Source organism: Papaver somniferum, chromosome 3, assembly GCF_003573695.1.
Source record: "Papaver somniferum cultivar HN1 chromosome 3, ASM357369v1, whole genome shotgun sequence".
Classification (NCBI taxonomy): Eukaryota; Viridiplantae; Streptophyta; class Magnoliopsida; order Ranunculales; family Papaveraceae; genus Papaver; species Papaver somniferum.
In genome coordinates this window covers 123322001-123340379 of record NC_039360.1, presented here as the reverse complement: position 1 = coordinate 123340379, position 18379 = coordinate 123322001, and the positions used below count along the sequence as shown (strand labels likewise).

General features: G+C 36.5%; 2 protein-coding genes across 9 annotated transcripts; one reads left to right on the top strand and one right to left on the bottom strand.

Moving 5' to 3' along the window:
- The first annotated feature begins 9680 nt into the window (after positions 1–9680).
- On the top strand, positions 9681–13472 carry LOC113357245. Of its 8 annotated transcripts, none has more exons than XM_026600590.1 (9): positions 9681–9893; positions 10351–10402; positions 10669–10742; positions 11293–11394; positions 11599–11754; positions 11961–12012; positions 12184–12257; positions 12395–12488; positions 13187–13472. In XM_026600590.1, exons 1-9 carry the CDS (start codon positions 9763–9765, stop codon positions 13238–13240), a joined length of 789 nt encoding a protein of 262 aa, XP_026456375.1. In that variant the 5' UTR covers positions 9681–9762; the 3' UTR covers positions 13241–13472. The 8 variants fall into 8 exon arrangements, with proteins under 8 accessions (XP_026456375.1, XP_026456382.1, XP_026456381.1 ...); XM_026600597.1 differs by having other exon boundaries at positions 9683–9893; positions 12395–12484; XM_026600596.1 differs by having other exon boundaries at positions 9683–9893; positions 13096–13303.
- A 114-nt stretch (positions 13473–13586) lies between these two features.
- LOC113357244 (polyadenylate-binding protein 3-like) lies at positions 13587–17389 on the bottom strand. Its single transcript, XM_026600589.1, has 7 exons — positions 16896–17389; positions 15285–16060; positions 15120–15197; positions 14931–15020; positions 14516–14812; positions 14150–14368; positions 13587–14065 (listed from the first exon to the last, which is right to left on the bottom strand). Exons 1-7 carry the CDS (start codon positions 17149–17151, stop codon positions 13844–13846), a joined length of 1938 nt encoding a protein of 645 aa, XP_026456374.1. The 5' UTR covers positions 17152–17389; the 3' UTR covers positions 13587–13843.
- Positions 17390–18379: the final 990 nt, after the last annotated feature.

The following is an 18379-nucleotide window of genomic DNA, read 5'->3' as shown; positions in this document are numbered from 1 at the left end:
GAGGTTCCTATGGATGATCTGAAAGGAAATACACTCAGTCAGAGATCATCGTGGCATGAGTTTTCATGCTTAAACGAGAGACATGAGTCTTAATACTTGTCTGATTACTGGATCAGGAATATGCAAGGATATGACTTTACGATTTTAGCCTTTGTCAAAAATCCACCATCAATAATAAGATTTAGAACAAACAGGGTGTTCTTGATCTAGTAAAGTATCATTCAAATAACTTCTCTTGTTACCTCGAATTAACGAAGTTTCCGGAGATTGATTGGAATTGCATATGCACTTCTTTGCAATCCTTGTTTTTGAGACAGTTTTGTACTTTGTCTTATTTTTCCTTTCACCGTTAGATGATTTTTCAACATCGGAAGTCAAGCCCATTTTTACAATGGTTAATGATAGGTGCCGAAAACACCTTGATATTTATCTATTGTTTATGCTTTCTTTGCGATTTTTCTTGTAAATTATGTATCTTATGTTTGCTTTTGAGTTTATTAGGTGCAATGGAGTCGTTTGAAGCAAAAGAATGAGAAATTACTCATTTGGAGAAAAAAGGTAAAAAGATCAATTCGCAGACGAGCTATAATTGGAGTTGGCTAGGATGCGCATAAAAGAGGTGATGAAAGAACTGTCAGTTTCCCAGAACTGACAGTTAAACAAGAAAACATGCAGTCAGTTCTCTGACACTGACATGACAAATGATCGTTGGTGGCCCTTATCCAACTGCTCGGCGCCTATAGTAATCTCATTCATTACCCTGCAATCTAGACCTTCTCTTCTCATTATTGTGTCGGTCTGAGAGTTAGAAATGAGAAAAAGCCATGGCGGCTGCTTTAAGAAAGAAGAAGAGAAGATGGTGAAGAAATTGAGCAATCTGGTGATGATGATTGCTTCATACTAATGGAGTTGGTAGGGTTTGAATCAGATCGATAAGAAATTAAATGGGTCTTGAATCCGGTAGCCGCTGTAACGAGATCGAGGGGAAGATGTTGATTTTCATGGGTTGAGCTGTAGTAAAAGATCGATGGAGGTCGAGAGGGGTTTAACCTGAAACTTATCGAGAAGAAGAAAGGTGATGCTGTTCTGTTGATTATCATGTTAACAGGGAAGAAATGAGGCTTGAGCTTGTGATTTGAGATCATAAAGGGGATCTGGAATTGAATGGTTTTAAATTAAGGGAGATGAGTTCGAGTTGGGTTCTGTGAGTTGTTGGATTAGAAAAGAGGGAGCTTGGTGGTGAATTAGGGTTCTGAAATAAGGTCTAATTGAAATGAATTTGCAGATGGAGAGGATTAAGATGGTGTTTGAAGGTTTGAGGAGGAAACTAAAGTTAGGGTTCGATATGTGAAGAGTTGGTGATGACCTGATGTTGAAATGGCAGTGGATTCTAGTGTGTGTGCTCTGAGATTTGTATGGACCGAATCAGGAATTGTAGTTGTTGGTGATGGCTAAGCAGTTAAGCTGGAGTTGCAGCTGCAATGGTTATGCAAGGCAGAAACCGAAATGGTATGGGTCAATGGAGTTACCAGTAAGCAGGTTATGGAGTTGTGATGAACGAGAAGACCTTGCTGCTGTATGAACAGAGGAGAAGACAAGAGTAGATGATATTTCTATTGAGAAGCAGGTACTGGTGCAGTTGGAAGAAGGAATGGGATTGTTTTGGTCTTGAATTAATTTTTGAAGATGCTACAACTGGTGGTAGAAGCTTGAGGTTTTGGAATGGAGATGATGGACCTGACAGATGAAGGTGGTCTGATGCTGCATTGCAGTGAGTGGGTTTTGCAGCTGCAGTTTGTGTTGGTGTTTTGAACACTGAAATGAGCTGCAGTTTGAAGTGATTCTGGTGGTAATTTGAGATTGCAGGTGATCTGGAGTGATGGAATGTAAACTGATGCAGCTTGCTGGTGATGGCAATCGAATGAAGCGGAGTTGATACTGGTGCAGTTGGAGATGGGATTGTGTTGTTGTTACAGGTGTACTGGGTGGCCTGAGATGCAATTGCAGCTGAGAACTTAGCATTGTTGTTGATGAAGTTGTTAGCTCGAGAAGCCAGGAATGAATGAATGGGAGTTTGTGCTGGTGATTGACAGTTCAAGAAGTTCTGATGCAGTTGCACTTTGGTTGTGCCGAATAAGAATCCGTTGCTGTACTTGGTTATTAATAAAATGAAATGGACAATAGATGAATGTTTTAGGACAGGTACAGATTGCAATTCAGATTGTGTGTCGTGGTCCATGAGTTTCGGTGCAACGGAGTTGCAGAAATAGCTAGACTCTAGTGGATTTGGTCTGCAGTGTTGGCTGTGGCAGCTACAGGTGGTGCGAGATTTGAGGTCGCATGAACGCAGTGATTTTGGTGCTGAGTTAGAATTGGTATCGTGGGCTCAAGCTGACAATTATGGAAGCTGTAAAGGATTGCAATCGAGAACCAGCAAGAGATGGAGAAGTTGTGTGTGCAGCTGAGACAGTAATCGTAGTCGCGGTGGTGGTTGAAATGCAGAGAATGGTGTTATGGAGTAGTGGGTTGAGTTGGTTCTGCAACTGGAACAAGGAAATGGGGAATTGCAGAATGACAAGACTAGGAAGAACTAAAGCTGCAGAGAAGGTGAAGTCCATAAAGGCGCAACACCAACTACAGCCTGTGCAAGACTGCAACAACAATGGTTTCGGCCAATACCAACTCAGCCCACTCAGATGAGTTAGCTGATCTGACTCGGTCTTAACTCAGGTCTGACTAGAGCCTGAGTCAGCCTACCGTTATTGAACGTTAGTCAGCCGTTAACCTTAACGGTTGACTGTTATGTTTGACCGGTGACCCGGTGGACTTTGCCGGCTACCTGAGCTCTTTTCCAGCGACTTCTCCGGCCAAATTCCGGTCGTTTTACCAGTTTCCGACGACCTCTTTCGGGACAAATTTTCTACATGGGTATTTTCACATATGGGCTTAGTGGACCACATTGGATATGGGCTTTTGGAGGATTGAGCTAGTTTTTGAAAGATGAAAAGCTACAAAAGAAAAAAGTTTCTACTTTTTTCTACTTGGAATTTTGGAGAGCGGGGATCTATTAGGGTTTGCTTTCGTTTATTTTTCATCTTCTTGAATTTATTTATGATTATGATGAACTCAAAAGCTATGAGTAGCTAAACACAATTATTGGTTATGGGATAAAAGTTGATTTCTCAAGCATGATATTTGAATTAATGGATTAGTTTTGTCTTAACTTTATTATTTATGATTCGTGGTTTATATTGTTTTATGATTTGATTGCTAGTTTGGTTGAGTCCTGAATCAATTAGATTAGTCTTCATCTCTATTGCTAGGTTAGGGTTATTATACGAAAAGTGATAGTTCCTGATTATAAGTAGCATAAATGTGAGTAGTGCTTGTAGTGATATATCTTACTAGTCACATATGAATCATAACCTTTGTTAAAACGAATTAGTGCTTTTACACGTTTGTTTGCATTGATTAGTCTTATTTCATAAAACTTATTGCTCTTAGGGAGTTAAACTTAATTGTGCTTTTACACTTTAGGTTGCTTTTTAGGTAGATTTCACAATAGCATCTTTTAATGTTGTTTGTGATAAAATCAGGAAATAAACGGGATACTCTTGCGATCAAGATATCCTAGGACTTCTAATAAATGAGAGATTAAAATATCAATTCTAGTCATTGATGAAAATACATGTTTGTGAATGATACTATCCTGTGACCAATATCTTCTCCTTATTGATTATTCAAATTATTTTATTGCTTTCGATTACTTTTATTGCTTTGTTTATTTAGATAAAACAAAAATCCCCCCTTTGGTTACTTAAGAATCTGAAAATTTGATAACAACAAAAGCCTCTCTGTGGGAACGAACTATTTCTTATCACGTACTATATTTATATCTAGTTGAGTGAGAAAGTGAATTATTTTTGACGCATACGACAGCGATCAGTTAAATCACTAATGGAACATGAGGGAGTTAAATTAACAACTAGTGCAATATTAGTTGTTTCCTATTCCTCAGAGTTATATGAATCAGAGGTATCGTCTAGAGTTACAACTAATGCCTTGCTTCCAGTGTATTTCCTTAGATTAGGACAGTCTTTAGCCAAATGACCAAAACCTTTACACTTGAAGAACTAAGGATGATATTCATCATATTCTTCTTGATCCTTTTTTTTCTTGACTGGAACTCGATCATGAGGGCGAGAAGATCGATGAACATCTTTTACAAATCTCATATTCCTTTTCTTTAAAAAATCTTAAAACTGTCTTGTAATCAGTGATAAAGTTTTTTCTACATCATTATCAGAATCTTCTGCAATCAATTGAACAAAATCATCTAACAATCTATTTTTCTCCACATGAGCTTTTGGAATTTTTTCATCTTTAAAAGCGATTCCTTTAGCTTGAATAGATTGTGATTCATGACCAAAGATCTTTAACTTCCCAACAAGTGTGCTTCTTGAGAGAGTTGAAAGATCATTTGTCTTTATGATTGCATGCTTCTTAGATTCATATCTAGATGATAATGATCTGAGAATTTTGCACATATCTTTTTCAGAAATAGTCTTTCCAAGAGATAAATAAGCACTTACTATCTCAGAGAGTTTAATATGTAAATCTTCAAAAGTATTATTGTCATCCATTCGAAGGTTTTCCCAACCATAGGTGAGAGTTTGAAGTCTAGCTTCATTTTATGATGTGATACCTTCAAATACAATCTGAAGATTATCCCAAGCTTCCTATGAAGTTTGGAATGTGGATACATGATGTTGTAGATCACGGCTTACAACATGTATAATAGCATTCAAACCATCTGAATTCTATTTAACATATGCCTTTTCTTCCCATGCGTAATATACTAAGCGTTTAAAGTCAGTTTCTGAAATTTTCAATTTTTCGGGCGATTATACCCGTCAACGACTAATAGCCAAGTATTAAAATCGCGTGATTGAAGAAAAGATCTCATATCATATTTCCACCGATGATAGTTTGTTCCTTCGAATCTTGGCGGTACGTTAACTGAAATCGATTCATGAGAACTCGAGTTCATTTAGGTTGGATCGCACCAAACACATATTGTCAGATCTTTTCGTGTTTGCCTACTCTGATACCAATTGAAAAGACGAGGGTACCCAAATACACCTCAATTTTTTTGTTTCAACCTTATAAGTCCTTTACCGAATGTGATTGTCTATGGACAGAGTCGAGAAAATACGACAATTCGGTTCACACGTGTGATTGTCTATGGATACGAGATCGAGACAATACAACAACAAAAATACTTGTGTGATTGGCTATGGATACAAGCTCGAGATAATACTACAACATGTGTGTTACTTGATAATAGGTTCGGTAATAACCAAACTCTCTAGGATCACTATCAAGTAATGCGGAGTTAACGTATATGTGTATTTTACTTTATTATAATAAACAATTATAATACAGAGATCAAAGTGAAAGACACTGCAATATTTTGTTAACGAGGAAACTGCAAATGCAGAAAAACACCGGGACCTAGTCCAGTTATGAATACTCTCAGAATTAAGCCGCTATACAAAATTTATACTTACTTCGTATAGTTGAGACCAAGCTGACTACCCATAGCTACTTAGTTCCCTCAGTATCCCCGCGCCTTCGACTTCTAGAGTTACGCACGTGAATACCAAGTCCTTTAGATCGTATTCCAAACAGTAAAGGAAGAATCTGTTTGGTAACCACTCTAATCAATCTTGCTACAAGATTTAGATGAGTCATTAGCAAAGGATCTTATTTTTAATCTAATAAACTTCTTTTTATGGTTAGATGAATCCGACTTTAACTACCGAAATAGTCAAGTATATATTCGCACTAAATCAATATAAATCTCAAAGAGAAATATAGAGAATGTTGATCTCACGCAACTAATCAATCAGATCTATCAAAGATAAACTGATTCTAGTTGGATCCCAGCCGATCAAGGTTTGTGCACACAATTCACAAGATATGAAAACTAATAATAAATCTTCTTCGTCTTCTTTTATCTTCAACAACCTGCACAACACCACTTGAATCTATTGTGATCAATCATGCACATAACGGGGTCTGTTAACAATGGATTATCACAATATGTCTTTAGATCTAACAACGGTTCTAAAGATCCCGTCGATACTCTGATCTAGTTTGAGTGAATCTTATATCAGAAGAGAAGATTCTCAAGCATAAACAAACTAGGTGCAATCAAAGTTTCAACAACCGTTAGTCAATTAAATCAACAAAAAACTAATAAAACTGCAATTATCTAATTTCCCACCAACGGTACTCGTATAGCTTCTTGATCCCATAGTAGTCTTTGAACGAGCGGTCGTAAGAGATTTCACCTAATTAGGATACTTTCCTCTCTGAATAGACGGTTCCACCAGAAACAACAAGAAATAAAGTTTGTCTGGCTCTTAGGATAGTTTGCTAGAAATGCAAACTTAGGTATTTATAAACCAAGGATGTTTGGACACCAACAAATTTCCAAAACCGAAAGTATTCTTAAGATATGCAGTGAATGGCAAAATTCGGGTTTCCTGTTCCAATAAATGCTTGTCCAATATTTTCGAAATCTCTCAATAGAAAATCTCCAATTAGTAAATGCACATTACTAATTTTTATTCTCTAGATATATGCACTGATTGCTAGTAATTAAAGCATATAAAACCAAAAACCTTAATTAAAAAATTGTTAATTTATTAGCACAGGATCACCTTGAGTACTAAGAGCTTCTCCAATAGTTGATGTGCTTATTTCATATGTGTCGATATTGTCTTGACTTTCTCTTGGTAAAAATTCCCTTATATAGATATAAATTCCTAAATATTGGGAACTAAAAAAATTCATCTCCAACCCAAATCAATTCTAATCTTTTGTTTCTTAAGTGTCATTTAGTAATTGGTTAACAATCATTCCATTTTTATTTGATAACTTATTTCACTACATAAAAATGACTAGGATAGGAAGACATTGTGAAGGTGAATGTCTAGTTTTAGAAATTCACCTTGACAATGTCTTCCCAAATTAAGCCACGTCACTCCACATTCATTTAAGAAGTTGGGGTTGGAGAAGGGTTTTAGAGAAAATTGATGTGTATCCTATGTGGATTTAGATATTTATCCTCACACACATTTCATTGGAGAATCTCTAAGGAATATCTTTGAACAATAAATGACAAGAGTTACTGCTCGTGTTCAAAGTATGTTGACATCTTTTCACTGCAAATCCTTATTTCATATTTACATGCATTTGCATTCTTGGAATCGGTTATACCACACTTCAAAACAACTTTAGAATTGGTGCGCCTGTTTTTCAAGACTACTATGTGATTGATCAAATACCAAATCACGTACATGGGTTCTACCAGTTCTACCAATCAGTAGGATCGGTTATACCTAAAAATGGAAACACTTGTGATCGGCCACACCGGTCACTAGGATCGGTTACACCAGTTACAAGGATCAGTTCCATCTACACATGGTATTACTTGTATCGGTCACACCAGTTATCAGGACCGGTTACACCAATTACAAGGATCGGTCACACCAATTATTAGGATCAGACACACCAATTACAAGGATCGATCATACCATCACATGGTGATTACTTAGGATCGGTTACACCAATTATCAAAACCAGTCATACCAAATCATAAGTGTAGGCATTGTGATTAGTTATACCAAGATACATAACCTGAGTTAAGTTCGGTTCTACTAACTCACACATATTGGTCATCCAAAGATTTGCAATGAATAGCCGGACCAATAATCCTATTGATTTCCTTTTGGATTCTCGAAACAAGTTCATGAATGTACTTCCTTTAAACAAACGTAAAACATTGTTTCCTATGATGAAATATTCACCATAACGCATTCACATAATCATAACAATATATACAATATTATGTTGATATCCTATCTACGAAGTTCAAAAGATAAGTGTTATACTTCTTAGTCTAATTCCTTAATACTATGATCATACTATATTATGATCATGTCACATCACTTGAGTAATATACAATATGTACAATATATACAGCTTCGCAGTTATGTTTTCAATATAACACGACTTGAAAGATACTTTAGCAATGAAACAGTTCAAGTCAATATTACTAACCTCAAGTGGAAGGATGATGTCGTCGTTGTAGTTCGTTACTTCTTTACATTCTTCAGGTCTTCAGAGTAATATTAGATAGACCAGAGTATGATAACATAAACATATTATGCTAGGACTAGGAGTTGGCAACTACGTAGCAAAAGATGCCATATACCTAGCTAATTTGACGCCTATTGCTAGAAGACAAAATAGATTCATTTTGAAGTAAACTAAAAAAAACTTTGAGAATGGTTATCTGGCCATCTGACCCCCTTCTCTTCTTGTTTTGATATTGATGTTAACATCCAGATTGGTGTTGTGTTGTTCCTGACTACTTGGAGATCCAACATGTGGATATGCATTTCCTTCACGTAAGGAAATAGATGCACTATTCTGAAAATCCTGGGAAATTGGACCATGTGGTGATCTTGTTGGCATTTGATTACGTTCCAACACGTATGGATTAAATTTGTTAAGTACCTTCAGAATGTTCAAACAATTTTCGTGTTGGAAACCAGTTTTATGGGTTCTTTGCCACTCTTCTCGACATCTCAACTCCACATTCAGTAACATCTTTGCTAATTGTATGAAAACGACGAGACAACCCTTCGACATCACGATTATAGATGTTACCGGTTTCTTCACGGATTTTTCAAAAATCTTTCCATAAAACGTGGTCTATAGTTGCTGGCAACCATTGATTTGGTCTACCATAAAGAATACGTAATTCCTACAAATTAATTCATCTTCATCCATCATAAACTTGACATCATGGACTCTATCGGATCTTGGTTGCCTTTGTTGTTGTGATTGTTGCGTTTGTTATTGTGATTGTTGCGAAGGGGTTGCCATGGTTGTCGTAAAAAGGGATTTTTTGGATTTTTTTCTAACAGATTGAGATGGTATGAGTATTGTGCTTGAAATGAAGGAAAAATGAATATTGAGAAACACAGAGGTAGAGGTGTAGAGGGTGTGAGTTTTAATTTTGAAATGAGCTGAATTGATAGGGAAACGAATAACAACCACTGGATGATGAAAATGAGACGTAGTCATTGGCGGGCTGATAAAGGTCGCGCGGATTACTAACAGCAGCTCACGGATTTATTTTAACCGCACGGTTTAAGTCAGGCCGCTGACGGATGCTGATGACCCGCATGATTTAAAAAGAGACGCGCAGGTCTTCAAAAATCGCAGTGATCAAACCATTAAATTTGTATGTTTACTCAATTATTTCTCTTTTATTGAGTCCATAGTGGAATTAAAATGAACAAATTCTTAATTTGTTTGTGTCCATAGAAACTGTCATCAAAACTAGGTAAATGTTGAAACAACTATTCTAGACTAGGTAAATTTTTAATTTGTTTGAGCCACGGGTATTTGTGTGTGGCAGTTTTTTTTTTTTTTTGTGGTTTTTTTTGCTCGGTCTGTCTGTCGAGACTTTTTGAAGTTGAAATGGCAACGTCTGACAAGAATATGAGATCTGTTTGCATGAGATCTGTCTAGATTTTAATCACTTCGTCTACTCTATATGCTCTTAAATAATGACGTGGACGAAGCACACCCACAACTGAAAGAACTTTCTAGTCCAAGATCAAATTTCTTGACTCTACATAAACTCGTGTAGTTTCTCTCTGTAAAAGTAGTAGTATAGCAATGGCGTCTACTTTGCTGTCTGTGAACGTCTTAAGAAGTCTGTTCTGTGTATTGGGTTGTTTAATGACAGCCACCTTAATCTATACTATTGTCACTGATGGTCTTCCATTCCGTAAAGAGCTTTTAATACCGTAAGTTGTTCATTCTTTCTACTTACTGGTTATGCATGCGTGTCACAATTTCGATGGTATCATCTCTCAATTTGTTTGGTTTTTTGAGCTGTTTTTTGTTCTATAAGAAGATTTAATTAAAACCCACCAAGGATTTCTGAAACTGTGCATTTGATTTTGTGTTTAATTTTAATATCTTTCTTAAACTTTGTATATCAGTTATTCTCTGAATCTGTGAACAAACTTTGGAGCTTAAGTAGTTATTACTCTTTAGTTACACTTGGGTTCTAGGTTGGTAACAAGTAAAACCCCAACTCCATGTTAATTTCTTTTAACAGAATTACCATATGAAATTTCAGATTATTGAGAAATTCTAAGTGTCATGAAGTTTAATTTAAACCACTTCTGAGCTATGAATCTATTGAGAAACTCCATCCGTGCCAAATTTAAAAGGAGTTTGTGCTTGTGTGTTTTGTAGGTGGATGACAACAACCTTGATTGATTTCTATATTATTGTTGTAGCAATAGCGGTATGTCACAATGAACTTGTGCTTCTTTCTTTTCTTTTTTCCTTCATTATGCAGAGAATTGCAAATTTCTCAGAATTACTTTAACTGTTGGCAAGTCTCTTTTAAAAACATAAAATGATTCTGGGACATTGATCTTTAGGACAAACATTTCCACTATGAGCTCGCAATCTTTCATATGTCTGTTATATCTAATTAAGTTTATTTGTTTATTCCTTTGCCATTGGCAACATATCTTACAAGTTCTCGCACAATTTGAAAACCACCAGGCTTGGATTGCCTACAAGGAATTAAACTTGATCAGCGCAGTAGTGTGGATAATCCTATTAGTATGTTTGGGAAGGTATGGACATCTTTGTATTTTTTGTTTCTCTTTTTCTCATGAGAAATTAAACCATTGCCTTTTCCGAATTACGGTAACGTGCATTTGGAACTTAAGTGCTGGAATGGAACCTGCCACTACTTTGACTCCTTCATGTTTGCCTGCCTTTTACTTTTTAAACTAGTTCATTAAAGCTCGTGTCTACACCAGACTGTTTTACAAGCTTACGATTGTCCGCATAGTATAATGGTAAACAGTAACTACTCAGTTGCAGATCATACTGTTAAACTCACCCATCACATGAGATGCTAAGATGTATTCGTAAAAGAATTGTTAGTTTTTTTGTTTTTTTTGTCCAACAAAAGCTCATTAATAAAAATAGCAGTCAAACAACAGCTCATTGTCAAAGTAGCAGTCAGAAAAACACAGTGGAATGTCAAATGATTCAAAATTACTAGGATATTATTGTACACGCCAACCTTCAGTTTGTTGTTATGCAAGTAGTTGACATTTCGTACAGTTCTGTAATTGATGTCCTTGTCTCGGTGATATTTTGATTTTTCATTTTCAGCATAACTACATGTGCCTATGTTGTGGTGCAACTTTTCAAGTTGTCATCTCAAGAGGCTTCACAAGATCCCATGTATTACGTTTTGGTGCGCTATAACAGCAAGTAAGTTAACTAGTTCTTCATTCATTCAAATTGAAGAACATAGAAGATCTAGTGAGGGAATGAAATACATTCAAGAATGCTAGCTGCTTAAAACCATAGGAAACTATATTATTTCCTAGGTTTTCGGTTAATTTATATCTGTAATGATAATGTTGTTCTAGTTGCTAAGAGTCAATTGTTTTCTTTTTTGATTGATGCTAAGAGTTATTTTAGTAGGGATGATATAGAAAGAAAGAGGAAATTCTCTTCTGTGGTGGCTGCTAGGATTGGTTTCACGGCATTGGGTTGCTTGATGCTGGGAGCTCTGATCTACACTCTCTTAACTGATGGCAGTCCTTTTCGCACAGAGCTTTTGATACCGTAAGTTACAATTTAAATTCTCAATTTCTAGGTTTTACTTTTTCTATTAGTTGAAGATTTTTTTTTTATTTTACACAAAAAATATGCATACATCAGGAAGTATGGAACTCTTTTTATGTTCATTTGGGTTAAAAAAAAACTTTTTCTATTTTTGTCAGTACTTCAGATATAATAAATGGATTAAAATGACGCTAAACTGTTTGCAGTTGGATGAAAGCATTATTAGTTGATTTCTACATTCATATCATGGCTATGTCGGTATGTATTTTCTACTTTTTATTTGGTTTTTAGTACTTAACACCCTTAGATATGCTGAACTTGCTTGAGAGGATCTTTCTACGTGCTCCCAGTATAAAATTCATAGCTCGAATTTGTCCTTAACCAAGCAAGCAATCTTACTTCATCTCTGTGGATATTAATCGATTTCAGGTTTGGGTCATTTACAAAGAGTCAAGTTCACTAAGCGCATTCATTTGGATTATCCTTTTCATATGTTTGGGCAGGTAATTCTCTCTATGCTGATACTTTGGTATATTAGTTTGTCAATAGCTTTCCATTCATTGTGATATGCAACATACTTTGGCCTTATATTTACTTGAAATGGATGTCTGTGGCTCTAATCTTTCTCTTCGTGTCGCAGCTTTACTGTTTGCACGTACATCGTCATACAGCTGTTTCAGCTCTCATCCCAAGATCCATTCTACCTTGTTTTATTGAATAGTCGCAGCAGGCAAGTATGAGACTGTGTACCTATTGCACTTTGTTTCCTGATCAAATTGCATTCGCTTAACAGGTTGATTCTATATATTTCAAAATAGATCAAAAATAAAATCCTAGGATAATACAACAGAACATAGTGTATCGCTTTTTTAAGTTGGAGCGAAAAATATACATTTTGTACCCGACCCAGTGACACGAGTCAGAAATCCAATCGAACAAACCCGAATTCCTGAATCTGACTCAGACCCTAGTCAGGTTGAGGCGCATAACCACTAAAATAGTGCGACCACCATGCATTTAGGCTCCTTGCAAATGGAACCTCATTGAGACTGATCTTTAGCTATAGTCCATTCTCATAGTTTGAACTTTTAAGCCCATGGAAGTGTTTTCTTTTATCCGGATGTATGATCCCGAAAGCTTGTAGACTCAAAATTCCTTTACTGAAATTAACTATCTAAATGAGAACTTCGCTATACTGTGAGGATGCTTTAGGTTACTGGGCAAGGGCGTATGCTGCAAAATGTAGAAACAGCTGCTACCTGCTAGTCTTTTCATGAACTTCTTGTAATGTAGAGATGTTCTTTCTGTTTTTGTTTTTTATTATTTCCTTTTACATTTCAGGGAGGGTTTTAAGACGTTAGTCAGTTCTTTATCTTCATCAGTCGGTCCTTGATTACCATGTAAATTTTCTTCCTCGTGTTTGTTGTCACAGAAGAAAAGGGGCTTGAATGACTTCATCAATAATTCTATGTACTGTACTGTGTAGACACAGTAAAGACCTCCTTATTGCTAATAAAGTAATAATCCATCATTCATGTTTTATATTTCATTATGTTTTCCTTCATGTAAATCAAATTTCAGATACCACACTCAGTTTTCCTTTTCTTTGTAATGATCCTGTACAAGACAACTCAACGTTCAAAGTTGAGATATTTGTATGTGAGAACAAAAGATACAAAAGTGAGTAGAGAACTGTAAATATTGTTTTCTTTGCATTACTTCCGTCATTGCCCACTCTGGGTCTTCTGCCCACTATATTTTTCTCCTTGGATCAAAGTAGTGCCAGAGTCACAAATTTACTTTATTATATCTAGCAGCTAGATGAGATCAAGTTTGAAAAGAATTTATCAAGTTAAAGAATTCAAAGAAATATTCCATAACAAAGCTAGAAATCATCCAACAAAACCTTGCTTAAACCTAAAGAGTCGCCAGTAAAGGTAAAACTAAAAAAAAGAAAAACAATCCACACCCTCCAATTCCCACTCTCCGCACATACGGGCACTTTTTTTCGTCCAAAATCATCAAGCCACAAAAATTTGGCTGCACGCACCCAAAGCTAAAAATCAATATCTAACCAAACGTATAACACTCAGTTGAGTGATAATGAACCGAGTTGATCTGCAGCATCAGATCCAGAACCAGCTCGCTCCAAAACAGCCATGGCTTCTGAAACTTTTTTCTTCAAAGCATCTGGGGACTCTATCAGATGGAGCACTTCTGTTTTATCCATCTCTAGAAGCATTCCAGTAACCTTGCCTGCATAATCATGCTCGATGCTCTTGACGAGCGGAAATAGCTGTTCTCCTAGCATCTGAAATCAATGGACATCAAAGAATTTTAATATATAAGAAAATTAGTTGTTTCCTTGTCACCTCAGGGGAAACGATTCGCGTACCTGACGTTGAAGCTCAGGCTCTGCTGAGGCCAAAGTAGAGGCGAGTGTTTTAATATGCACTGGTCCACTTCGCTGTGCTTCCGCTGTAGCTATAGGTACACCAGAAGCATCAAGCGGCAACGTCATAATTGGACTCAGAGGTACCACAGATGGGTCTACAAGCCCATTCCTTGAGTTTGGTATGTATCTGAATCCTTGATTAGAATTCCCTGGCATCACCTGAAGAGACCAAATGTCATTGTTACAGATCATTCACTAACTATATTTGATAAGAAACAAACATGAGTTCTTAATCAGGATCAGCTCCATGTCATCATTAAGGGTAAAACTAATTTCAAGTTATCAAATGTTGATAAATTGACCGACCTGCTGCTGTATCTGATGTGGATTTCCTCCTCTTCTTAAACCCATTCTCTGCCCAGGCTGGCCCTGTCTCTGAAGGTGGTAGGGCACCATAAAGTTTGGTCCGACACCTGGCCGAACTCCTGGCAGTATTTGTTGCTGAAATCCATATCCAGCAGGCTGGGATGGAATCAGACCCGGGCCACCTTGACCAAAATATAACGGCTGGGGGGCAAGCCTAGGTCCTCCAGGATGGAAACCGGTCATACCTGATGGAAGAGGTGCCATTGCACCAGGTGCTCGCATTTGAGCAAAATGAGCCTGCAAAATATAAATAGAGTCGTGTATCAGGGTCGGATCTAGATAAACTCAACTCTTAAAAATAAAATACCTCCTCCAGTTAGTTAAACATTAATAATTCGAGGTAGCAGTAGATTACCTGCAGCCTAGCTCTCCTTTCTTCTTTGCGCTGAGCCACGGCAACATAAAGAGGTTTCCGACCTATCATCTTCCCATTCATTTCAGTCACCTACAGGATTGTTTCACCATCGGTACAGGTTTCAGAAATCGCAAAAAGCACCATGTCATTGTGAAGAAAAAAGGAAAGAAGAGAGCCATAACAACTTACAGCTCTAGCAGCTTCCTCCGGGGTGGAGAATGCAACAAAACCAGAGCCCTTACTCACTCCTCGAGGATCAAGCATCACCTAAAATTAATAACACAAAATTAAGTGAAACAAAAAAAGGCGAAATACCGAGCTTGTCAAATTTCTAATTGCTTCAGAAAACCATACCTTGCTTGATGTTATAGAACCGAATTCGGAGAACAACTCCTTAAGTTTTTCATCATTAATGCTTTCATCAAGATTTTTAAGATATAAATTAGCTCCTTGTAGTTTTTCCAACCGGATATTTCGCTCCTGCTCGAATTTGGCTTTCAACTCAGCCTCTCTTTCAGATTTTCTTTGAGCCCTACCGACATACCACACTTTATCATCTTTAGTGGTTCCATTCAATTTTTCAACTGCAGTAGCTGCATTGTCTGGATTCTCAAAGTTAACAAAACCGAATCCTTTAGAATTCCCATCAGCGTCCATCATCACAACAGCACTAGTGATGGGTCCATAATTTCCAAAAAACTTCTTAAGGTCCTCATCAGTAGTTGTTTCAGATAAATTTTTCACAAATACATTAGTATATTTTGGTGACCCGTTTGCTTGATCTCTTTCATGTTTGCGAACAAAAAGACCAACATAAACTTTCTTGTCGTTTATAAGCATCCCATTCAGACTTTCAATAGCTCTCTGGGCAGCTTCCTCCTTTTCGAACTGCACAAAACCGTACCCTTTTGACTGACCATTGTTATCAGTGGCCACCTTGCAGGAAAGTACGGTACCAAAAGTAGCAAAAGTATCATGCAACGCCTTATTGTCCAGTGATGTATCCAAATTCTTAATATATATGTTAGCAAAACCACTTTTCCGAATGCTAGGATCTCGGTGGGAGTACATAATTCTGATAGGCTTTCCGTTCACCGGCGTAAAATTCAGGGTGTCCATTGCATTCACAGCTGTAAGTTTACAATGAGAGTACCGAGATTAAAAAAAAATTACAGTTGAGAACAGCAAATACATTAACTAAGCAACTCTATTCAATTTTAAGCAGCATAATTTAGCGTTTCCAAAAGAAAAAGACTCATCCTAGGACACTGATGCCGAATTCCCAGTACTACTTACTACACAGAGAATCTATTGAGAATTAAGGAAAAGTTATACCAAGATTTTTGTAACATAAAGATGGATTAGATAGTACTAGCTAGTTCCCATTTTAAGGAGGATTTATCAGTACAACTACGGTAGCGTGACGTAAAACTGCTGCAGTAATATTACTCTACCACGAAGATTCTCATGTTATGAATGCAAAAAGTACTACGACGGCATAAATATTTGCGGGAATTAATAAAGACAACCAGTCTACCACGACTATGCATTCTATTGATGGTTACCAAAATAATACTACACACCATGTTTTCTGAAATACTCCTTGCTCTCAAACTCAGTAGACAGTGACACTACTTATGAATCTACGTATATCATACCAACATATAACAGCATATAACAATCTGACGACCAATACATATTCTAATTACACGAAAAAATACAATGTAAAACAGAACCAGGGAACAGATCAAATAACAAATAACAGGAAGCACAATATATGCCTCTATGATATCAGGGTGATACGCGCTAATATATATATATATTATTATAATGATGGTAACAAGTACAAATCAGAATAAAAATATTCAATATAAAAAACTCAAACATGCAAAACAGATGATGAATCGAACTAATGAACACACAAAAAGAAAAGAAAAAGAGAGTGAGTTTTTTGTTATGGCTTACCATCTTGATGATTCCTGTAATTAACATAAGCATAACCAAGAGAAAACCTTCTGACCTGATCCCTACAAATCCTAATGGATTCAACTTGAGCAACACTGTTAAACAGATCATACAATTGTGCTTCTGTAATAGAATGATCAAGATCTCCAACATACAATGACGAATTACCAAATCCTTGATTCTGCACTACTTGTTGTTGCTGTTGCTGTTGTTGATCAACAGGAGGAGTTTGATTAGCAACAACAACGTTTGCCATTGAGAGAAAAAAAGAAGAGCAAGGCAAAGACAGACAAGAATCTCAAACTCCCACGAAATAAAAAGCGAACAATGCAGACACTAGGAGAAATTAGGGTTTTCTTCTCCTAGGGTTTTCTCTATGATTTTTTTCTTTCTTTTTTTTAGTTTTTTGGGGATTTTTGTGGGGAGAGAATGTATATTTATAGGAAGAACTTAAAACTGAACCGAAGCGATACTTCGATGAATCGATGTGCCTTTTTTCAGTTTCTTAGTTGGAATCCAACAAGTAAGCAAGTCCATATACCTTGTCCGTGTCATTTATGTCCCTTTTCGGGTAAACCTTTTCGTAGGGCGGACCAAATAGAATGGTCACTATTTCGTCCACGGACCAAACGGCAAACAAGTGACCGAGACTTCGTATATTAGTATGAAGAAATTACAACAAACGTGCTTTGGGCGCATCATTCCTGATAATTGATATAGATGTGGTCATGGAATTAAATTGTGTGCACACTTTTTAAAAGAGAGTTTAGTTGAAAGCATTGTTTGACTATTATTCGTTCGTTAAGCACGACTCATCTATCATACGTGTTAAGAATATTATATTATTTTATTTCTGTTGTTCGGAAAATGAGGGCTAAATCCATAAACAATATATTGATTATAATGATTGTTCTCGGAGAACTGAGTTACATTATCTATTATAAGGTTGATTCTGTTTTCAGAAATCTGCATCTAATTTGCAGTCATAAGATTAATACAATCCCTCATAGAAAAATTGTTTGGTTTTCAGGGTTTGCCTTTTCCAAATATGTTTCACAGTATTTCAAATTACAAAAGTGGCTATATATTCGTAGCCTTCTTCACAACGTATCTTGAAGCTAAAATAAAAACATTTACTTTAAAAATAATAACAAAATTTGTTTGAGTTCTAAAATTAGTACTAGTTTTTTATCTATACTCCCTAGCTTCAGCACATCTTCCCATCAACAACTTCAGAGTTGGTGAGGGATCACTTTGGAAAATGAATTGATATCCACACTATTTAGTTGCTCATTGAAAGGCAGCTTCAGCTCCTTTTTCCACTAGTTGTTCTCTGGTAGTGCATTCTACATATGATCCCCTAGCTTCAATTGTGGTACTTGTTTAGTCAATAAGAGTTAGTCCAATACACGAAACAGTAATAGGATTTTGTATTGATAGAGCTATATTTATTCTCAAGTTCATGAAGGTGATTTTTTTTTTTT

What these genes read in the sequence shown, in the direction of transcription:
- LOC113357244 (XM_026600589.1), bottom strand. Translation starts at nt 17,151, where the DNA reads ATGGCAAACGTTGTTGTTGCTAATCAAACTCCTCCTGTTGATCAACAA. An exon ending in GTTCTATAACATCAAGCAAG is followed by an intron (nt 15,198 to 15,284) that starts GTATGGTTTTCT and finishes TATTAATTTTAG; the next exon opens with GTGATGCTTGATCCTCGAGG. An exon ending in CGGAGGAAGCTGCTAGAGCT is followed by an intron (nt 15,021 to 15,119) that starts GTAAGTTGTTAT and finishes ACAATCCTGTAG; the next exon opens with GTGACTGAAATGAATGGGAA.
- LOC113357245 (XM_026600590.1), top strand. Translation starts at nt 9,763, where the DNA reads ATGGCGTCTACTTTGCTGTCTGTGAACGTCTTAAGAAGTCTGTTCTGT. An exon ending in TTATTGTTGTAGCAATAGCG is followed by an intron (nt 10,403 to 10,668) that starts GTATGTCACAAT and finishes GAAAACCACCAG; the next exon opens with GCTTGGATTGCCTACAAGGA. An exon ending in CGCACAGAGCTTTTGATACC is followed by an intron (nt 11,755 to 11,960) that starts GTAAGTTACAAT and finishes AACTGTTTGCAG; the next exon opens with TTGGATGAAAGCATTATTAG.